This window comes from Phaethon aethereus, assembly GCF_964289735.1.
Source record: "Phaethon aethereus genome assembly, chromosome: 11".
NCBI lineage: Eukaryota > Metazoa > Chordata > Aves > Phaethontiformes > Phaethontidae > Phaethon > Phaethon aethereus.
The window spans coordinates 13,625,525-13,650,264 of record NC_138587.1 but is presented as its reverse complement, the minus strand read 5'-3'; the positions used below and the strand labels follow the sequence as shown (position 1 = coordinate 13,650,264).

The following is a 24,740-nucleotide window of genomic DNA, read 5'->3' as shown; positions in this document are numbered from 1 at the left end:
AATGGAACTACATCATCTTCCCCTGCAAAGATGATCTGGCAGTGCAAGAAATCTCCGCTAAATAACATCTCTCAATAGTCAAGTTACACTTTGCATTATTTCATGTTATTAGCTTTACTTCTACCTCCTTGGGCCACCCTAAGGGATTCTTCTCCATTATGTTCTTCAAATACTTGCAGATAATCATATCTCCCACTTAGACATAATTTAGCCAAGTTTCATGCATTTCTTTTCATCTTCTTTCTCTCATAAATCAATCCCTTCAGCCTCTCCAGCATTCTTACTGCTCTTCCCTGAATTTCTTCCAAATTGCTGACATCTTTCAGTGACTGAGGAACTTCCAATTGCATGCTGTACTCTAGATGTTTTTTTCTGTACTCTAAAGAAAGATAATTAAGCCTTTTCAAGAAATATTAATGCTCCAAGTCTGGAATAAATCTAAATCAGAGATTTCTTTTTTTTTTTCCAGAACAGATAGTAATTACCCCCATTTCACAGAGCAGAAGAGCAGAGAGAAGTATCTGAATTATTGCTGCACACAAGCAGTGCCAGAATAAGAAACAGATCTGTGTTCTGCCATTCCCAGTTGTGAGGTCTGCCAAGTTTCAGCACACAGACAACGTAAGACAACAGTCCCAGGCTGTGATCTATAGGCAAACACAAGCCATTTCCAAGTGACTACAGAACAACACTCGGGGAGCCCAACACTTGCTCGTGTGAGCAAGCACAGTGCTGGAGGCTGTTGGCACCAGTGGGACCATGTAACGCCCTACAATGTGCCATGGTCTACTATTACCGTAAGTAGTTAGGACCTGATGTTCATTGCTATGTCAAGGTTCTTCTAAAACCAGCCCTCAGTTATCATCAGGTTAACTAACCAAACAAGCTATTCTGTTCCAGAGGTTAAGAGGGGTTTTTAAATACGAAAGGACTGACTGCCATGCTAAGGCAGTCCAAAGCAATTTTCAACTTGTACCGTTTCCTTCCCTTCCCTCCCACTCCCTAATACATTTGTAAAGGAATCACAGGGAAATAACTTCAGAAAAATTAACAAGAGCTCTTCACAAAAGAAATGTGTAAGAGAGACTATACAAGGGGAGGGCAAGGCTGAAGAATAAGGGGGAAAGGAGAGAAGCGTCTGATCAGTTAAATTTAATTTAAAAAAAAATAATCTAAAAACCCACAAACAGGAAGCAGACACATTAAAAAAGCAACACTGACCTAACAAAGGAATGTGAACTGCAGTTGACTTAAACAGCATCACAGCAATAGCCCTCCCCCTACACACAAATCTCTGCAACTCTTAAAGACACAGGTTTTTAGGCCCTTACAAATTCTGTGGATTTTTGCCTCGCTTAGCCACACTTTGTTTGATACTCTTAGCTTGAACTGATTTAGCTTATTGCCTCTTCTTTCCAAATAGCAAGAGTACCCAAATTTGACCCAGATTAAAGAAAACTAAGTTGTATTATTCTGCCTACCTTAGAGAGGTATTGAATTCTAGTATTCTACTACATATTCTTTTCAATGAAAAGAACTATAAAGGGTCCTCTGTTTCATGGTCTTCTGTTAGAGATCAGAAGAGTATAACCAAGATTAGATAACGAACACCTTGGTGAAAGGTATCATTTCTTCCCACTAACTCAATACACAGAGCAAAAAGCAATTTTCTAGATCTGTGTACCATTTTCTTAATGTGACTGCTGGTTCGCAATTACAGCTCCTGCTCTTATTAGACTTCTCCCTGTCCCATGAAGAACGATTTCTTCCACCCAAAATGTGGAAACAGCAACATAAATGCCATCCTCCATGAACTGTTCTTCTTTATCATATTTTTGCTTCCGGGACATAAAAGCTACTAAGAACACTAAGCTTTTAAGAAAGTTATCATGTTGATTTTCATCTTGAACCCTGTTCAGTGTTAAGGTCATTTACACATCCTTTCACCATCTACCTAAAGGTACCTATCTCAGTGAATGCTTAAAAGCTTTTCTAATACAAAATGCAAAAAACATACGTCTCGTGCAACTTCTCTCTCTAAATATCCACTGTGCTTGCTCATTAGGTTCTCAGACCTGTTTGCAAACTTTAGCATTCGGCGACAAAACTGGAATTGCAGCTAGGATAGAACACCAGAGGTTTTTTGTCTAGTCAGAAATTCTTATCTTATGATAGGACGAAGAAAGGAAATTTGCTGAGGGTCAAAATTACTCACTTGCATCAAGCCTTAAGTTAAATGGAAAACAGTCCATCTTCAGCAAGAAATCGGGAAACTTCCATTTTCTGTAGATCAATTGCTACGTGATTGTTTGCTGTCATAGAACATCACAACTTTTCTACACTTGTACAACGGAAGCAGATCTCACTCATCTCCCTAAAGAGGGCAGAGGACTAACTAGTGTCAAATGGGCTGAAGACACTGCAGAAATATAAAGTACCCCTAGTATCATTAAAAATCTTATCCCATAATCTGAGTTAAATGCAGCACCTATTACTGCCTTTAGAAAAGGCTCAAAACAATTTTCCTACCTTAAAAAGAAATCAAAAAAACAATAATGACAAACTCTAGCAGCCATCATTCCCCACACTGTAACTTAAGGAGGCATAAATCCTTGCTGTAACTCATGGAGGATGAAAGATACAGTAATATATAATATCATAAAACCAGGAGACACAAGCAATAAAAACCAACACACTGAAGATCTCCAAAAACTCATTTATCAAGCAGTTTTTGCTTGGAGGCAAGTTAGGTACTAACATGCACAACAGAGACAATTTAAGGAACTTGCATCCACAATACTGTATTTAATAAGTAGCTACAGGTAAAAATGCTTGCGGGTTTATTTTCCTTTATTTGTTCAGAGTGGCTCTGCTGCAAATCATACGTATATTAAGAGAGGAGAGATTTCCACAAACCTTTCTGGGCAGAGCACCATTTCGATGCTACTGACACTTAACAAGAAGTCATTCCAAGACTGGAGTTTGTTGACACAGGAGATGCGGCTTCAGGCCAGTCTTACAATATAAATCACAGCCATCATCATTTAATTAGAAGAGGTACAATCCACCAAATCATCAGTGGTCCAACTGAGTATGAGCAGGTTTCAGAACTTCAGGAGACTACTGGTAATATTCAGACTTGCAATATGGAAAGATCCTCCACACTTGACATAGGTAACTAAAAGAGGGTAGATTTAGACTAGATATAAAGAAGAAATTTTTTTACTATGAGGGTCGTGAAGTACTGGCACAGGTTGCCCAGAGAGGCTGTAGATGCCCCATTCCTGGAAACATTCGAGGTCTGGTTGGACTGGGCTCTGAGCAGCCTGCTCTAGTTGAAGATGTCCTTACTGCAGAGGGGTTGGACTAGGTGACCTTTAAAGACCCCTTCCAACCCAAATTACTCTGTGATTCTATGGTTAGTATTTGTTAGCTGATAAGCACCTACCTGGAATTCGGATTTTAAATTTGCCACTTTGTCCAAAACCACCATCTATTATTCCATCTTCTCCTGTAGACAGTTTGACTTTTAGACCCACGAAAATCTGGATGTTTGTTTCCTTTTTGAACAACGAACGACCAATCACGCTGTAATCATCCATCACCTGCAAAAGAAATAGGGCTTCATGAGCCTACAACCTGAAGTGGCAAGAAATTATACCTATGAGATAACATTAAATTTGGTGACTTCTACCACCCTGCCCTTGGAAAACCATTTACCCCCAAATGAACAAAACTCTAGATGAGTGATCTAAACTGGCAACTTGTGTTTAAATCCATGTATGACTATGTGAATTAATATATTTCTGCTTTCACCTGCTTTCTACTAATACAGGAAAAACAAAACCTGCGTCAGAACATGCTTTAAAGATCAGTTAATTAAAATCTCTTTTCTGCTTTGAAACCTTTCCACGAAAGTCAATTAAGTACCTACACTCACAAAAAGTTTATTCCACTACTTATCCTACAGCTAAGTACACTATCACCTACATAAACATTCTGTCACTTGGCTCCAGAACTGCACTCCAACAGCTACACTTCCAAAGAAATGACAGAATTACTCAGCATTTACTAAATAGATCCTTTTAAACGTTCCCCTCTTCGTACACATTGATTTGTTAAACTAAAAACCTTATGACCATTGTATCCAATTTTAATTTCAAGGTTTGTAACACTGTGGGAAGAACCATTCCAAGTTGAATTCTTAATTAAGCTATCAGGAACAAGAGGTAGCAAGGTTGGTGGCTAAGGCAAGATAAACAAGCTTCCCTTAGGCATTACAAAGTCTAAGGTGCAGTCAAGTGAGCCTAATCCTGTAGGTGCGAATATCCTTGTATACCTAACGCCTGGAGTTACTCTACCTCATAGCCGCAGCAAGAATATTTATTTACTTATCAGAAGAAATAAGGAGATATTACTTAAATCCTTCCAAGATTATTTTTTTTGGTGGCAAAAGTCGCAGCTCTTCATATGTTAGGAGCTATTTTTAGATAAACCTAAGGGCTTGAAACACCAGAGTGACTTAGAATGGTAAAGCATGATAACCAATTTTGAACACTCCCCTTTATTCAGTTTAAATGATGACTCAAAGTATTGCAGGTTTATTAAGCTACTCTCCTTCCCTGAAGCTTCTTCCATAAGCAGTAGTGCATATAGAGATTCAAATCCCTAGCATTCTTGTTTATTATTTTGTTACATATATATGCCTCTATTTTAATGCCAATCTCAGCATGGCACTAAATATAGCATCAGAAATTTCATTTTTGTTTTGGTTTAAATGGGTTTTACTTGCTCAGCTATAAACAGCCTTGAAAGGGCCATGTAATACCAGAGAGCACTGGCAGGACCTCACCCTGTCCCAGACCACATGCACATGCAGGATGAGAAATGTCTACAGCCCTTCTTCCTTTTTTCACGTGGAGATGGCAACACTACAGGCAAGCTCTGCTCCCAGCTGAGTGCAGAGACAAGGCTGTAGGAGAAGCATTCAGATGTCTCTAACAACATTTGCTGCCTGAACATCCACTCTTCTTCTTCTTCCAAAAGGTCACATTTCTGAGCTTTTTGGCTTCTCTGTCCTCTCCCACCCCCCTAACAAGCACTGCTTCAAAATAGCTTGTGAACCATTAACGGTAGTATCACTGCTTGGCAACCTCTGGCTTAAATTTAAAACTGAGTAACATCTTTTACTAGATCCACCGATAATAGCTCGTGGTAGAAGGGGAAGGTAAGCTTTCAGGCACACTTGCCTTTGGGTCTGAAATAGAAGACTAGCAGAAAAAGCTGTTAATTCCAACATGAAGAAGCACTTACATTCTCAAAACCTTCTTCTTTCCAGTTGCATTAGCTGGTGAAATAAAAATGTTACTTCTTATAAATCCTTTATTCCTAAACCAAGAGTTTCAAAACGGAATATCCCTCTTCTCCACTGCTGGTTATGTGCTTCTTACCCCTGTGTTTGAAACACAGACGGTCTCTTACACTCCAGTGAGGACCTCTCATATATCTCCTATTTTTGTATTTATCCCCCAAAATGGCACAGGAAGCCAACTTTAAAGACAACATCAACATCTTTTATTTTTCCAAGAGCACTTCAAAGTTATCTTTAACTTAATTAAAATGGAATTACAGGGTGAACAATCATACTAGGCTAGCCTGGTTCAGTTTAAAACCTCCCTGGCAAGGCTGTCAGGAAAAACTCGGAATGATTTCTGTGAAAAAGTGTTACAGGCATCCTATACCTTTGAGTAAACTGGTAATAACAACTTACAATTGATGATTATAACAGCAACAAAATCTACCATGCTTTAGGTATGCCATACTCATTTAATACCTTTTAATTTTAGAACACCTCGTCTTTTATAAGGAAATGTCCTTTTTAGGGTCTTGCTCTTGTACATGCAGTTTAGCAAAGTAACCAACGGCTCCAGCTGCACTGTTCCTTTCATTCCAACGGTCAACTCGTTAAAAAAAATCCCTCCATCAGCCAATTGATATGTTCTGTCCAGATCACCATTATTCCTTGGACATCTCCATAGGCCGTTACAAAAACAACTGCTTTAGCAGTGCTGAGATAATAAGGGATCAGTGACTTGCCTGAATGGCTGTTTGGAATAAAACCTTTATGACCCGAAGTCTCAGTCTCATACGCTAAATACCATACATCCCATCCTGTGTCATCCATCCCCCATTTATCCCTGAAGAAGAATAAATAATGAAAGAAAGCCTGACGTAACAAAAACTAAAGATAAGTCATCAGTCTTTGTGGTAAAATAAACGGGTGAAGGAGAGATAATTGCTATGAAGAAAACCTCATTTTCTCAACCTCAAGACCATTTTATGAAAATAAAAGAAAAATTAAATTTTTGTTTTAGTTGTTCTTTGTAAAAAGCCACAGAAATGCATGTTGTTCCCTCCAACTGAAACTCAACACTTCCAATTACTTTACCAGCAATTTACCTCCAATCGCTGGATTTTAAGTTAATCCCCTTTGAGTTCTCAGAACATCTACAACAGCAATCACTTTGCCTATTAGCTGAACAGCCTTTTGGGAGATCTTTCTGCTTTTCTCTCAAACACTCTTTTTTTGTTATAAAATATTATTAACTTAAAAAGCCAAATGCCGCAAAGACAGTAAGGGATACGCAGTCTGCTCTGAAGCAGCAGCAAGGGGCCTAGCAATGAGGGCAGACTAATTTTATTAACTTCAGGGAAACTTCAAAAAGCTTTAGGGCTTTAATGCCAGACAGAGACGACCCCAAAAGTCAGTTTAAGTGCTGCATAAACAAAGGATTAGGGCAAGAAAAAGCTGAAGGCTCCTTGCATTTCTTGTTTATATTGTCATATGACCTAGTGGGAGTGGGAGAGGGCTGCCTCTCTGACTTTAATCCCCCATGGTGTACAGTGGCGTTTCAGTTCACTGACCTACATTACGATAATATTTTTTTAAATTTATGGGCAGAGGTGCAGCATCAAACTCACTTAAGGACTTTGAAAAAAGAAAAGAGACAGGGGAGAAATACCCAGAAGAGAAAAATTTTCTGACTGGTATAGTCTCCCCCTCTCACTTGGGTTAGATCAGCAGCTTAGAAAGGGATTTCAAGTTCAAAGGGAACGCGTCTGTTACTCTTGTTTTATGGCTTAGACCAGAGGACACAATAGCACTGAGTTTATGAAATATCCCTTCCCACTTGGCTTTTGTGTTTTCAGGAAAAAAATAAACAGCACTTCATAACCATAGGTGAAGTATGCGCATCTCTGGCCCATAACATTTTTGCTAATACCAAGAAGTTCACAGAAAAAAAACCTAACCAGCTCACACTCCTCATCTAAGCAGTACTTACACTACTATATACTATATATAGTTTGCAAAACCACAGTTAACATTACATGTGCTGGCATTCAGTGCAAATCATAGTATAATTCCAAGGAAAACCAACTGATTTTCCCTTTGAGCAGGGATAGCAAACTATTCTGTCCAGCCTCCAAATGAGAGTTAAACCACTCTCATTTTTAAGGTAACTTAAAAATTAGTCATCTGAACACCCTCTCAAACAATCCATCACACACATTTCAAGAGCAAATAACTCCATGTCTTAACATATCTGTATTAAAAAAAAGGGGGGGGGGGGGCGGGTCAGAACAGAAACACACAGGAGGAAACAAAGCGGTGCCAGAATAAGACGGGAAATAAGACATTTAAGACAGAGAAAGTAAAAGCACTGAATATTAAATACTAGAGACACAGAAAGAATAACTTTTTCTGAGTTAATCTAAAATTATACGGTTTTAAATAGAAATAAAACAATTTTTAAATAAGGGATAAAAACACGTCTGAAGATTACTCTCAGCAAACCGATAAATGGCCCATTGAAACCAAAGCAAAAAACAACAGGAGGGGAAAATGAACAAAAAGAACCTATGACTAATAGTGAAAATATAAAGTATTTTTTACTACTTTTTTGTACTTTTTTTAAAAAAGTACACTTGAGACATCTTCATCATGATCAGTGACAGCTCATTTATTTCTAGGAAACAGTTGCGAGCACTTGCCATCTGTGTGTCAGAAATGGGAATAATTTTGGAGGCTGCAAATTCCTGTTCTTTTTTATAATGTAGCTTCATGCATTTGAGATAATGACGGTACATGAGGCCACAAAAGGGTGAAGGAGAAAGGAACTGAGAGGATTTCACTGATGGTTGAGTTTGCAGCTTTTTGGATTCTCCAAAGACTGTTCTAGCTTTTAGTTTGTTACTGAGAACTAGGTGAACGACTTGGTACACAGAAAGAATAATTTGGTCAGGTTTCCTCAAGAGCTTACATCAGCATAAAAGTGTTAAAGGCTTTTCTTTCTGCAATTCCCTCCAGCACTAGAAGCTTTCGGTGGTGTGCTGGGCTCTAAACCCCTTTTTTCACCATCCTCCAAACAAACAAACTAAACTTCTGCCTTTAAACATCCATGCAGGAGCAAAGAATGGAGATGAAAAGTTTATCTTCAGTACTTCATGTCTCATTACTGCCATTTCAATAGAGCAAGAAAGCCATCACACAGACACCTCCATGTATCACAAACTTCGGTTTTCGGATGTTTGTCCCATCTCTCCCCAGCCTATGGTTTCTTGTATCCAAGAAACATCTTCCTTTCTCTGCCCTTCTCTTCCTTTCTCAGTAAAGACACAGTTGCATTTGAGAATTTCCAACATGCCGCCAGAAACACCCTTCTCTGTGCCAGGTGTTTTGCCATCACTTGGGTAAAACCAGTGCAATAGTGAAAAAGGAGTCCCGAGTATTGAGTCAGGACAATGAGTAAGAACTACATAATCAGACCGGTTTATATTTTAAAAGCACTATACATACCAATTGGCATTCTCCAGGCACACACAGGATCTAAACAGGGCACTACTTTCATTATACAACTTGATAGTGCAAGTTCCCTTCACCTCTACTTAAAGTCTAGAAAGGGTGAATCCCAAAAAACCACAGGCACTAAGGTCCTGACACAGCCTAGTTAACAACACATTCATTTTACCAAGTGAAAGAAACTGGTTGATGTCATGATTTTATTAATCTTTACACCAGTCTACACTGTTCCCTTTATGTCAGAAAAGCAACATCAATGCAGAGGGAAAAGAGGAGGCTACAGACTGTTACTATATACCATACTGCTCAGGACCTCTGTCTCCAGACCAGCCAGCCCTGGCTTGAAATGCTATCAAAATTAAAAACCCTGTAATGCCTACTACCCAGGCATAAACCAAGAAAGAGGCTGCTCTGTAGATACTTAAGTCTTGACCTGGCCTTGTAAGAAGGATGCAGAGAGGATTGCCAAGCTGTAGAGGGTTCCTCCCAGGCTGCTCTTCTGAGTAGCCAGAAGGACTCTGGTGGTATCTCCATGACTTAAGAATATTCAGGCACTTTCTTCAACTATTTAAGTATTTTAACTGTAGCAATCTCAGGTTCTGAGATCTTAAACACCAAAAAGGAAACATGAGTGAGACCTGGCAAGTTTCAAGTGAAACAACGCACCAATCTGGCTCATAGCAGTAGGTCAAGTATAGCAACTAAGTTCATTTGTTTCTAAAGGAAACTGCCCACAGATAGCTTGGCAAGAGCAGATAGTAACAATGAACAGAGACTTACAAAAATCCTCATTGGGACAGGCTTGCAAAGAGCTGCCAAAAGCAACTGATGCCAAGGGAGAAGAGCTGACTTGACAGACTTGCATCCCCTTCTGAAGACACCACATGGACATACAAACATCCCAAGTCTGTCCCCTCCCCTAACGATCTCCAACTGCAGTGTGTGGATCCTCTGCTCAAAGCCAAACAGTCCATCAACTCTTGTAGATTAAGTTTCCTTCTAAAATTTGGTTAAGAAGGTTTGTGTTATCAAGCAATACTAGTCTATGCTACACTGCTGAATATTTGTAACTCAAATCCTAGTGAAGGTGTACAGCAGAGGGATGGTTACAGTTCAATAATATGTAGGTTTAGTTTTACTTTACCTTTTTACTTTAAAAATGCCTAGGAAATTACATTTATATAAAACCTCAGTTATTTAAGTTGCAGAATTGGGTACGCGGAAGTTAAGAAATGCCAGATGTCCATACAACCTTATTCCTGTCCCTCTTTGATATACCCCATGATATAGTCTTTACATGACTACATCCAAAAAAATTTCACAGGAACCCTGCCTTATTAAGTGCACAGAGTAGAGGCACAGGGGAACAGAATTAATGTTGCATAGGCAACTGTAAATCTGGTATTTCCTAACTTTCAAATGCTTGATTTTGCAACCTAAGTAACATTCTTAATTTATTTTTGTATCCAATAAATAAAATGCTGTATTGGTTGCCTTGCTGACAAACCGATTCCCCCACAGGTGACTCTTACACAACCTAAGAAAAATCAAGACCAGCTGTCCATACACTTGTAAGACCCAAAAGCATGTCTGCATTTTAGATTTAATAATATAAATAATAACCATAGGTGTTACTCAAACCTTGCAAAATTCTACTACCCAGTCATGTGGAGCAAGCCATTCTTTTCTTGGTGAGTGAACAAAATACCACTCTTTTCATATTAGTAAGCAAGCAGATTCTGTGACTTAGCTGGTACACTTTTATGACAAATTTATTCTACTGTGTTAATCCACATGTTGTGTCAGTCAGTAAACATTGCCACTCTCTTCTCAGTACTGTTGAGCAGAAATGGTATTTCTGTTTAATGAGCATACAGCCCTCCCTTCCCCTTCCCCCACTAAGCTTCTCAAACCCTTTTATTCAAAAACTAAACAAGAGCCAATAAATAAATGCATCTTTTATATTCCTATTTTACAGTGCATTTTAACTAGTGAATGTGCTGTGCACTTTTATTCACCTGATTGCCTTCATCTCTGTATTATTACTGTATTTAGCATACCATCAGCAGCCAAGCAGAACCAAACAAACTCTTGTTCAGACTTCAAAGCAGGAAAAATATTAATTGTGGCGTCTGCATGTTTACAGTAGATGGAGTGACATCCACCACTTCTTCCAGCTAGAGTCACAGAAGGCTCTGCAGACAGCCCAGGTCACTGCGTGTGCCTGCAAGCACCACTCAATCAGTGTTCGCTGTACAGTTTGGTCTTGTTATTCACTTTGTGCCCACATTAGTCTACACACTGTATCAGTCACCCAGAAAGTGTCATCGCCTTGCTGATGCAGTGTTTTACTTGCTATCCTGCTGGAACTACAGTGCCACTATAAGAAAATAGCAGATGAAACATTACCCTAGTAAGCCAATGAAACATCCTTTATCTGAAATAGTTAGATTCTTCCGTCTAACTTATCTGAACAGATAAAATTTACTTCTCTTCATTTCTAGCAGCAGTGCAACCATGCAACAGAAAATTCAAGGAACAGTATTTCTGTGGCAAATATTTTAAATAGAGTGCACAGGCACAACTCTGAAATGAATGCTGGTATTACTGATAAAATATCTGGAAAGGATGCAGTGAAAAAAGTACCAGTGTTGCTCACACGTGATCCTCTACTCGGGAATCTTTCCAGAGAGAAATACTGTGGCACTCCCTTATTAACTTATGCCTCCCCAAAGTCAACCTCCCCAGAAGCCTGGTCTCATCCCCCAAGTGAACCACACTGGATGTTCCTATTCACTCATGGGCGAGTTCATTTCTTCCCCCCTTGTACTCTCTTCAGCAGTTTGGTTAAGCATGTCGCTGAGCTACTATAAACTTGACATGCACTCTGTAAACTAAATGTTGGTGTTTTCACTCATAAAAAGCCATAAGGAATTAAGAGACAAAATATGGCTGACAATGGATTAAAAAATGCCCTTTTCACAACCACTGCTTTTCAAAATGTCTAGTTCCCTAAATGATAGTTGGGGTCACTGCTGGTCATCAAATTTAAATACTATTTTCTCAAACCTCCTGCAGTTGCTTACTATTACTGATGTCCACAAAATCTCATCCTTCTTCTGAAAGGCCAGAAAGATCTGTTAAGCAATGGTGACAAAGACCTTCCATTTGACACTCAGGTAATGCACTTGCTCTGACACGGCTCTTGTTATTCTACTGTAAGGAGGAGAAAAACCCAACACTTTCAAAAGATGCTGAACGATAAGCCTTTTCTCTTCTGCTCATGCTTCAGAAGAGTTGCTCTGATAAAAATCTTGATAACTTACCCTGCTTTCACATCTTGCTCCTGCAACAATACTTTTCTCCTTGGGGACACTTAGATCACACCAATATTCAAACGATTAGTAACATATTGCTGTTAAGCAATAAGTGATTCTTCCATCCTCCAGAAACTACGCATGCCTATTTGGTGGGCTACAAGATGGCCTCAGTCCCCACGAGAATGAGTGCAATAAGAAAACCCACTGTCCAGCAACCCACAAAACATGGGAACAAAGTGGCTATGAATAAAACTAGGACATGCCATGGCTGTGACACATGAAAGGAAAACGCTGAAGAAACAAGTGCAATGTGATTACCACCAAATAAGTAAAACCTAAGGGCAAAGGAAATAAGGAGAAAAAAATACATTTAAAACTTTGCAATACACAAAGAGAATTAATTACTCTTAATGTCAGAGAAACACAGAGAAAGCATCTTTAGGAAGGACAAGCCCATTCTCATAGGAAAACATTCTGCTAATGCTTAAAATGGGAAACAATCGCAGCTGAGACATGCATGTATTTTTCACCACACAAGCTTGAAAGTGCAGAAGGTGCAGCTTGAGCTATGCAAGCAAGGCAGGGAGTTTTCCTTCTCCTTTTGTTTCTGCCACAGACCTACTGATTTACGAGCATCCTCGACAATAGAACCCTGTGGCAACCATCCTAAGATAAATCCTGCTTGTGCAAACACTTTAAAAACAGGCAGAATATCTGAGTCATGCAGGAAAGCATGATGCACTTCTACAGTTCACCTTTCAGCTGAAGCTCACTGCACTCAACCTGTATGTCCATGGAAGCCAAAGAGCAAATAACATGACAAATATAAAGGATTTATCCCAGAAACTGAGTAACTGCTTCATGAGCCAGACTGGAATTAATCTGCAATGTGGCACAGAGGTAAAATTCAGAGAGGAAGATATTTCAGAGATGGCGTTAGGATTAATACAAGTCTCTCTGCCCACAGAACTGCAAAGAGCTAACTGGTAAGCAGCCTGTCTCCAGAAGCACAAGACCAAGGACAACAGTTGTTTATCTTCATAATTTGCTTGTCTCTGACTCCAGGGGCTGCTGACCTGTTACAGTTTAGCGCATCCACATTCACAGCCACTGCCATATGCCAATTCAGAGGGACACGCTTTCTTCACAGCATCTCATTTGCCCTTTTTTCCACCAAGATTCCCACATCTCACTCCTTAAAGCAACACTGGCGTTCACAATAGCACTCTCAGCCCTGCTTTTACCTTTTTATCAGTATAAGCCACTTGTTGCCAGCCTAGTTCTTTTTCCTATTGAAAGTACATTTGTCAGGCAGCCAAGGTTTTGCAAAAATAAAGTGTCCAGAGAGTGACAGTCTCTGCCTCCACATAACCACGCCAGAAAGATGCTCTTGACAGAAACTTCCTTCCACTGAAATTCTCCCGTCAAGTCCTCTCTGCAAAAGAAAACTGGACTAGTATTTCACATCATTTTTTAAATCCTCAAGTTCAGCAAAGACAAACTTGCCAGTGTCCTCTTAGTTTTGAAGAGATGGCAGATTTTGATTTTCCTTAAAATGAACCCCCAAAGACTTATTCTAACCCCAAACTTAATCTGGTCTAAAGCAAAACAGGAGCATTCACACACTTCTACAACAGTTCAAAAACCATCAGATAAAAATCGTAACTGCAGTTTGAATCATGCAACTTTTTCATAACCAAGATGCAATCCCAGCAGAGTTAGAAGCAAGTTTCCTGCACTATGCAGTATCTCAGGCAACACTAACTTAACCAAAAAGGCAGATAAATGTTTTAAGGCCAAATTTCTCAGATACTACAGTAATACATACCTAAAAAAACCCTCAGATGATAAATAAGCAGGGATGTGAAAAGAGGCTCAAGGATATACTGCAGACAGGTGAATTCAAAGATCCTGGTGAACAACAGGATGCTCAAACAGTTGTCAGGCTTTGATTCTCTCTCTCCCAGGGCTCCACTCAGTCTTAGCATTAAAGAGGCAAGACACCGAAGGGAAACAGTGAGCAGCACAAAAAAAGTGCAAGGGTACTTGAATTTTTGTAGAACATTTACCATCATTTAAGCAGATGAGAAAAAACGGGAAGCTTAGTACATTTTAGTGAAGATTCACACCTAATTCAAGACTGTTTGCTAGTTTAAGTATGCTTTTTTACTTTTTAAAAATACAGTGTTTACCCAGTTCATGGATTTGATTTCTATGTGAAACAGAGAAAGTGTCACACTTGATCTTAGAGAGACAAAAAAATTTTTTGAGAAAAAGTGATCTTTTATTTAAAAAAAAAAACAACCAAAACACTTTAAAATCCAGGAGGGTACCATGCACAAGGGGCACAAGAGAGAAGTATTATGATGCTGAAACTTAATGAATTTACAATTCTTACTATTCCATCAGTGCTCTGAAATTAATCAGAATAGGAACAAAAAGCCAAACCATAAATGCCTGATTTCTCCTGGGTAAACAGGCAGTTAAACTGCTGGGAATTTATTGTAATTCTAGCAGCAAGCAGGGGGCTTGGGAGAGCCTACATCGGATTAGCTGCAGCGCTTTACAAACAGGCATTACTGAATTCCACTACAGCCTGGTTCTGAGAGCCTGCTTCCAGCCCATGCTGAACTTGGGAAGGCGGACATTACACATCCCCGCCTCCCTATCTCCCAGCCTTTCAGGAAGCTGTGAAGCTAATTTTCCCCAGCAGCATTCTCTGGAGGAAAAGGTTCACTTCTTGTGAAGGTAACATGTATTTTTTAATTATTATTTTTTTTTATGCCTCCCCAGGGAAGGTGAGGAGGGGGGAGCTTCCTTGCTCGATAGAAAAAGAAATTTTCCTGTATCAGTGCCAAGAATAGACACCCTAAATTCAGTGATCCTAATCTCCAGCCATCCATCAGCAGCAGGGTGGGACCAGCTGATTCAGATTTTCTATTAGCTAGTGACTTTGTGTACTAAAATAAGTCACTGTACCACCCAATTGTTCCTGCTGCTCTCTGCTCTGCAAAAGTACAGACTTAATAGTAGCTACTTCAACTAGCGCTGCATGTACTTCCCCATCAGGCCTTTTATAACCAGCACGATGACTTTAGACCACAAACATTTCTTACAACATTTGCTCCACTATCCTTTCGGCACACATCAGGGAAAATGCCAACTCTGAGCATCTACAGTACCCCAGGAGGCAGAATCTGAAAACAAACCTAACCTGCAAACAGACTATTCGATGGCAATAGCTCAGTTACAGAGCCAATTAGTATTCATACAGACAGTGATCAAAGCTCTTATACAGGGCACAGCGTGTGACAGATGAAGACAAGATAAAATAAAACCCCCAGGTCTATATTTTAAAAGGCATGGGAAAATATCAAAACAGTTCGCTAATACATCAGCGAATCAAATTACTCTGTTGGTCAAATGTTCAATAACCCACATTCATTGGTTATTTTCTGGACCAGAAAATAAAATAGGTGTAATTTGATTAATGTTATTCCATTATTTACACAATAAAATCAATAGCAGAATAAGTAAACTAGCAAATTATTTGAAAATAACACTAAATAAAAACAATTAAAAATGCACAACTGAGGCTAACAGCAAAGTCTGTTAACAAAGTCAGACAACTCACACAGTTGGTACTCTGCAAGTTTTCAATTCCCATAGACTAGTGCCATGCACTGGGAGCAAAAATAAATAATCTGAGACCAGTTTATATCAGTTAAATAAAACAAGCCTCATGTGTCTCCATGGGTATCACAAACTTCTGTCCTCGTTCATATTCCTGCAGCCACAGAGAAACAAAAGGAGCTGGTAAGCCAGGCCTTGCTGAGTATTAGCAGCATGGGCCATGCACAAGTAAGTGAATTTTTAGCAAAGATGAAGGCGAATGTTTCATGAGTTCAGATAGCTCTATAGCATCAGAACAACTGGTATCCAGACATGCACATTTGGTCTAAGCTTCTCTGCAGCTTAGAGGACAGAATACCTCGGACCCATTGTTCAACACCACTATCAGCCAAAGAGAAAGGTAGCTGCCCATTTCAAACAGAGGAAAAAATACACCTGCTACCAAAATTTTGAAGACTACTGATTTTGGGTGTCCCATAGACCCATATTGAGAGACACAACTTTTTCAGAAAACTACAGAGACTCTCCCCTTAACTATCTTCATGCCTAGTGGCAAAACTGGCATCCAAAAAACCAACACATCATGCAGTTCCTTTGAAAAGAATGGCCTCCAAGTTCAGTAGTGGAAATTCAAAAGGAGAAACTCTGGTTTTCTTTTTTTTTCTTTTTAAAGCTAAATAGCAACATAGAAACCTCAGAGAAAAGGGGAAGATATGAATTGCCCATTTGATCAATTAATGTAGCGAGGCATTTAGAAAAGAACCTAATTCACAATCATGCCATGACAGGAATCTTAGTTTATTTTTTACTATTAAATTAATAAAGCAAACACAAAAAGTATTCCAGAAGTCTGCGTTATAAATTGCAAACATGGTAAGGTATACTAAGTGTTTAGTCTACAGTAAAGTAAGGAGATGCAGTACTCAACACAGCTTTATGGAATTTTGAAAAGAAGTAAAAACACTAGACATTTTCTTCAAACAAATCAGGTTTTGGATTAGGAGAATAAAATAGTTCTTTACCCAAGAGTTAATAAGATACCTACTGCACTAATACATCAAGTAAACATTTGCTAAAGTTTATATAAGCTCTCCTCATTTATGGGTAAGCAATTAAATTATTTATATGTTGCACATCTCCACCTAAACCACTCATCATGAAGCATTCCACTATGGGATGTATAATCAAATAGTTCTCCGCTGATTACTGAAAGGTAACCACCATCAAGATCAAGTTTATGACAGCAATGTAGTAATACCAGGCCGCTATAGAAAGCGTATCTACCTGTACTGAAAGGACAGTAAAAATTCCCAATTAAGTTGTGTTCTAAATGCTAAGTCCTCCAGAAAGCACCTCTATTTTCTGCCACACTGAGGTGGGTCAAGTACATGCACTATAGCAGATTAACACCGGTGCAACACAGAAACAACATGCATTAATCAAGGCTCCAAGCTCCCCATGTCCCAGGCTTGATCCCAACTTTAGCATGTTATAGCTTTGTAAGGCATCTTGCAGGAGATTCTTTTTGCCTACTAAAATAAATGTCAATAATTGAGGTTCTTATTTAATAAAATGTGAAAATGCATTAAAGAATTACAGTATTCTTTGTGTTATTTAATCTAACACTACTTTCTATTTGGTTTACGCTGTCTGTACATTTTCAATGTACTGGAGAATAACTGTGTAAAATATGTCAAAGGAAAGCTAGAAGTTTTGTCAACTGGGAAGAGAACACCTGAGCCACTTAGGAAGGTACACAAAGCAAGTTTGCAGGAAGAACAGACTGGCTAGACATCAAAAGGATCAATGAAAAACCAGCATGAAATTACTCAGCACTGCATTGAACTGAATAAACTAGTCACTTTTAAGCAGTGATTTTTTATTATTTGCAAGCAGACAAGATGTAATCCACTAGGTATACAAATGTAAGAAAAACGTCTATTAAAAATCTGGAACACAACAGATGAAAATTCTGTAGCCTGCCAATATATGTAGTCACACAGAACAAATATTTCCCCTTCCTATGTACAGCATTAAGACAACAGCTTACCCTTTCCACTTGTCCTTCTTTATGCTTCAGTTTGTACACTTTCAGCTTCGGAAGGAAAGTCTCTGTATAGTTCTTGTCTTCCATGCCTTGTAGCAGTACCCCATGGAATGCCAACCTGCAGGTATTTGCATGAATATCTGTATCCAGCTTGGAGCCGATCACAAGGGACAGTTTAGGACAAGTGACTGGCTTCTCAAACTCTAGCAAAGCCCACTGTTGTCTTGGGAGCTGGACTTCTCCTGCCTGGTCATCTTCTTTGTTCTCCTCTGAAGAATTTGAGTCCTTGGACAAATATTCCTCTTGATAAAGATAGTCTTTTTCAAAATCAAAAACATTTTCTTCAATTTCTTCATTGAAGTCAGCAGGGGCTGGACTGAAAAACATCACTCTTCCCATAACTGTTTCGTGACCAACTGTGATATGGAACTTGGCCTTGGTCTGAAGAGCTCCTCGAAAATATTGGATTTTCTTCAGGGAAATTATTGCAGCATGGATGGTGTGAAGTGATTCTGGGGTGCAAATTAGGCCTCGTTCTAGCAGTTTGGGATCAAACTGGGTTACACAGACACCTACTCTGTCACCCTGCATAGCATAAGTCACAGGAGTATGGAACATCTGCATGGACTTGACTTTCTTTGTCACCTATTGATGAAAGAGCAAGAAAAAAACAAAGCGATTAATTGCACACAAGTGTGTCACAAGCACAAAGCCACGTATCACACCCTGCTCTCTTTCAAGACAGCAGACCTTCCAGAAGAGTCCACAATTCAAAAAGTAGAAAGTGAACAGACTGAGAACATACCCCATCATTTAGAATTACCACAGGTTTGAGCCTCTTAGCTTATTCTAATTGTGTAAGATTATCATGGCCACAGTTACATCAACATTTACATCATCTGTGCAGCAATACCTACATACACAACACATATTTTGTGTTATACACAACATATTTTTGAAGGGCTGAAACCTTAAAATTGGATCCAAGAACTGAACTCTCCATGGGAATGCTCCCTTCCAGAGAACATTTCTTTAGTATGCCTTTATCAACATACAATAGATTATGCCGTGGATGTGTACAAAACAGCAACATTGCTAGAACAGATCGCAACTCTTCGTATAATTTCTTCTCTCTCCCTTTTCTTAGTACTAATTCTATAGGTATCACAAAAAGGTTCATGTCAAATGCTACTGTGCAATTGTCAGCATTCAAGCCAATAGTATCTGTCTTACTCAGATAGAACGGTTCTCAAATCAATCTCCAACCACTGCGTGTCCCTTAGCTCATCTCCTACTCCTGGCCTACCCCATTTATCTTCTAACTCCTGAAAGTAAGAAACCAAAATACACGAGCACAGATGAAGAGAATCCCAAACCAAAGGACTGGACTCAGCAGATCTGGGCTACATTCTCAGTATGTCACACAGTGTAGAGCACATCATTTAGGTTAGATGACTCAGAACAGCCTAGAGAAGTTAGCCTTATTAATTTTAATCACAGAATTATTTACTTACAGGATAATATTGAAGATATCAGCTTTTTTTTTTCATCTTGGATACAATGCATAAGCAAAACCAAAAACATGTTTTTCACCTTTTCCTTTTCTAAGAAGCCTGCCACCCTGTTTGAAGGACATAATACTTGGCTTCAGACAAATCTTTGTATGCTCATTCCCAACATCACCAATCTAAGTGATACTAAGGGAAGATTGTAAAAAAAAAAGTCACACTCAGAGGGGAACAAATTGCAGAAACTTAGATCGAAAATAGAGGAGTAGATGAAAAGTCTACTGGCTGAAGTAAAACCTTCAGTAACTAGAATATAAAGAGCTCTCCAAATAATTCAGCAAAAAATGGACACAGGCAATATACAGAAAGCTGATAAAAAGGGGGAAAAAAAAAATCAAGTAGCTGTGCAGCTTCTGGAAAACAACAAAAACCCTGTATTCCTTCTTGAAATCATAATTACACAAATAACAATGCCCATGACCTTCACCACTACAAGTATTGTTTGGGTTCCCTGGATCTGTCTGCTAACCAAAACCAAAAGAAACATCCTTTTTCAGACTATAATAGTTATTATTGCAACATTTTTCAAATCAAGTGCCACATCACTGCCTGTGGATTCTTGGAGAATCCACAGAATGAGAAAGGAGATCAAGAGGTACCTGCATGTAAGAATAACCCCTCGCTAAAAAGCCTGGTCCAGAATAGTTTGGTGTGATCTTAACTAATGTCAGAACAGACTTAAAAGACCATTCTAAATATTCACTAGGATTTCAGTTTCTGACATTATTGTACTCAATTATGTATTTGTTTTCCCTTTAGCCAAACCTCCTAGACAGTACTACCTATTTAGATAAATGGGAGAAACAATTTAGCATTTACCTCCACCTCTCTCTTCACTTCCAAGGTTGTACACTTTTGACAGCTGGAAGTACAGGGGCTTGAATCAAACCCTTCCTTTTTTCATTCGCTATAACCTACCCCTCCCTCTCTGGTTACAATTATTGTGATAGTTGCAACACTGGTGATACAAGTAATGTTTAAAGATTTTTTTTAAAAATGGAAGGTATTCTAAACATATGTGTTTCAAATAAATAAACAAGCACTACAAAATTGAAATTGCCAGATGAAAAGCATGAGCCCAAACCATTTTGGAAGATTTATGTGATTTCATATGTGGTAATACTGGCAATAAGTCTTCCATCTTCTACAACCATGGACAGGGTGAATAAACTGACAAGAACTAAGGAATCTTCCAGCACTGTCACTTGTCAACACAAAACTGAAACTGGAAGACGCACAAGACAAGAGACTATGCAGTTTTCTACCTTAAATGGAGACACAAAGATTTTTTTTTTTATTATTAATATTCCAGGTTATAATATTACTTTTAAGAAACTACCCACCTAAACAGCTGAGTGAAATTATTACAGAAAATATTTGACAGTCTCTAAAACAGTCTACTGATGTTTCATCTGAAACATCTTTCACAAAATTCAGATAGTATTAAGGAATAAAAATTGTGTTTAAATATACCTATTCTTGTGTACATATGCTCAGAATACCTCGTACCTTTTAATTACACATCTATGAAACAGTCCTCAAGTGTTACGCCTCCCCTTAAATTAAGTGAAATTATTAGGCTTGATGTATCTAGCATGCAGCCCATAAATAACGATCAGAAGAAGAATTAATACGTACTTTTAAAACATTCACTTCATACTATTAAACTTTTTCAAAGAGATTTGCAGTTCTCAACCATGGCACACAGAGCTGGCTTGTATCAGAATACTGTGTTCTTACACATTTCTCAGTGTTAAACTACATTAAAAAGAGTATACAACTGTAAAAAGTCACTTTTCATGACAAAAGCTTGCTGTAATTCCTACGTGCAGGAGAAACTTCGCAGTTTGAGTACTACTACAGGAGTATTTTCCAGTGTTGCATGAGGCTTTAACAGGATGGCTCCTGTTCATACATTTGCTGATGGTCCTCACAGTCTCCAATGCAAGTTCAGGAAAAATGCTGGATCCTGACTAATTCTCTTTCAGAAAAATGTCCTAATAAAAAAAAAACACCACTGAAAATTTGCAGAACCATGTAAAGCAAAGCTTTTTCCCCCCAGCTAAACCAGATTATCTGGTCTGCCTCCAACTCTCTCATGGGAGGGCAAGCCCCCCATGCTGACTGCACTCACCCAGAGCTTTAAGAATCACCTGATTTCTCTGTAGCTGGGTCTGGCTTTCAGACAGGTCTGCTTGTCCTCACACATGTGAAGGGAAAGATAATGCATTACTCAACCTACTGAAAATTAGCACTTCATGCTGACCTATCTAGTACTTTGCAGATGATTTAATCAGCCCATCTATATTTGTTTTCAATGTAAACAGTTTTCCCCCTTATAGTCATGGTATCCACTCTTCTATCTGAAGTTTCCATACACATATCTGAGGACAGAAGAAAAGCAAATGGGAGGAGCACATTCTAGCCCATTCCTTTTTTCCCCTACATGTTCTCAGTACGGGAATCAACTGTAAAAGGATTACACAATATGGTATCTTAACTGACCATAAAACTCTGTTCCAAGAGCATAATGTACATAGGAATTAGGTTCTGACCAAAACAACGCTAAAGAGTGCTTAGGTAATTGGGGGGGTGGATTAGATCACACAAGAACAGAGTTGGAATTGCATCTCCTTCTAAAGGTCAGATGTGGACTCAGCAGAGAAGTGAATCAGTGAGTTGATCTGCACCCGCTGGATCAAATAACAACAGCCAGAGTAGCTTTAAATCACTAACTTCCTGTTTTCTGAGCAGACCATGACCATCCGTACAGTATTTCATTCCATTTCACTCTGACCCCGACTGACAGAGACATTCGTCCATGGTTTAAAATACTCCAAGTATAGGTTTTTTTCTTCCAAAGGACTGAAATACGTAACTAAAATTCATCTTTGTTTTGTCTGGCCCTTAACATACAAACCTGGAAGCACAGAAAAGGATGCAAATGGCCCTCAGTATTAGATTTGTTTCTTTTGTGCATATCTAGTTTCACCTATGTAAGGTATCTCCACAAGTTCTAGCACAATTCTGAACTTTCACATATTTTCTTCAGCTTTAAAACAAAAGAAGTTTCAAGTAGGGAGTTGGGGCTGGATCACCCAGTCCACCCATCTACCAACAGAATGTTGTTAAATATTTCTGAGCATTCTGTCCTGAGCAACAGGAATTCATAACTAAGACCAGCTATGACCAGTATCTTTGGCATGTCTTTGCATTTATGTCGAGCACCTAATTTTTGTCCTCAAAATGCTGTCTGTAAAACAACTTCTATCTCTTCTTGTCCAGGAAAATAGTGCAAGGCCCATACTGAGTGCAACTTTAAAGAGATAGACTTTATCACATGAAAACAATGTAGGTAAACATGGAAAACTTGGATACCATTATAAAACTTGCTACAAACTTAGCTAAGAAATTCACTTAACATTTTGTTTTCTAATAACAGCACAAGGGAATTGATTACATCTCATCGTGATATAAATCAAGAGCCATGTGTTGAAATCTTACATCATTTGCAAAAGGATTTGCTTCACTTTTAAAATTTTATTTGTATAATCACATTAATGTTCCTACAGCATTATGTAAAGGTCTACAAAAAGAGCGAGAAAGAAGTAGTTTGTGTTCAAAATGCAAAACAGAAATCAAAAGCACCCAAACAGTTCAGCCCTTGAGATAAACAAATGTGTTCAATATAAGAGAACCCATTATTTGAAGACCAAAGGAAAAGCTCACTAGGATATTCAAAGCAGTTTAGTACAGACTAATAGAAAACAGGATACAGAAAAAGTCCACTAATGACTTTTTCCCCTGATATGTCTGAGCTTCTTTTCCTTTATTTATCCAACTTCCATTAAGTTATCAACCATATGCCATTGCTCATAGCTTCTTTAGATAAGAACCTAGCCATCTTGCTGTCTCTCAACGCTGCAAGTGCATCTTTCTGATATGATAGATACAGTAACTGTACTTCCCTGTAATACTGATGAGAAGCTGCAAAGTTAAAATAACTAGTCTTAATAATCTATTAGAGTAAATGCTGATTACAAATGCAGTATTTATAAAAGGAGTATTACATAGGCATTACAAAAAAAGACCCCCACTTCAAATGCAGAGGACTCCAACCAGTTTAAAATAAAGACCACATCTCAGAGCCCAGCAACTAAAAGCTGCATCTTTAAACTTACATCCAAGAAGGGAGAACAACTGATAAATGAAGAAAGCACTGTTTCAGCCTCCAGGTTTAGAAAGGCTGCCCGAATCAGCACCCAAACAAACAAAAAACCCCACTCTTGAGGCATAAACATACATTGCAGCAAAGTGCCAAATACAAGAACCACCACCTTAATATCATCCCATAGGAGTGCCTCCTTACAGCTGAGGAGGAACACCAAACTAAGGCCCAGCTGCACAACCAAAAGGCATCCTGTATCTGCTGCATTTGAAAGCAAGGACTGCCTGCCTTCCTCCCCATTGCTCTACTACAAACCCAAATAAAGAATAAGGCATCTCATCTTTCTGCTTCCAGTATCGTCTCTTGGTGGTCAGAGGATATTCAAGCTATACTGTCAAAAAAATGCAGCCCACTCATCTGAATTTTTAGTTTTCAGCCAACTCTTGTTGGCACATATACCAAAACGAAGTAAAGCTCTAATTCAGACCTAAGACTGCTCTTACATGCAAGCAGGTATCTTAATAAATTCTCTTCTAAACACGAAGCATGCCAAATTCTTTGCTTTATGAGGGATGGCCGTTTACAAAGCTGAGGCCTATAGATGAATAAGCAGCAATGTGTTCAGCAAAGGCAAGCCACTCCTGCTGGCCAGTGTCAGAAGTACACCTAGGCTGTGAAGGCACAAGACAGCAACAAGGAGCATTCAGAAATCATGAGTTAAGGTCTCTGCCCTACTCCATCCACATCTGTCATCCAAGGAAAAAAAATCTTTTATTTTAAAAATAAAGATATGGAATATTTTCTTAATTCTCTGAAGTACCTTTGAGATTCACGTCATCTCTCAATGAACACTGAGAAACACATTAGTTCCAAATCTTCAACCAGGATTTCAGAACAGCATAAAATGGAGATCAAACAGGAGCTGTCAACGGTACATTGTTGAACAGCAATCACACGATGCAAACTTTGCCCACTGCTCAGGTTGTGGAAAGCCATCTCTTCTGAATCAACATCACAACGGCAGCTAGGACCAACTACAAAGAACAGAAACCTCAGAGAGTCAGAAATAATTCCAAGTTCATGGGTGCCACCAAGATCAATTTTCTGAAAGATCTTGAATTTTTCTAGAATCTATTATTTGTTA

The 24,740-nt window shown here is 38.8% G+C and overlaps 1 protein-coding gene across 1 annotated transcript in view; it reads right to left on the bottom strand.

Annotated features, from left to right (window-relative positions):
* EEFSEC (eukaryotic elongation factor, selenocysteine-tRNA specific) overlaps positions 1-24,740 on the bottom strand; it is a gene marked incomplete at both ends in the record, with an annotated part of 124,533 nt that overhangs the window by 37,737 nt on the left and 62,056 nt on the right. The window contains 2 exons of the mRNA XM_082004714.1: positions 3,449-3,605; positions 17,864-18,505. Of these exons, the coding sequence (XP_081860840.1) occupies positions 3,449-3,605; positions 17,864-18,505 (799 nt within the window). The remainder of the gene's footprint in view (positions 1-3,448; positions 3,606-17,863; positions 18,506-24,740) is intronic.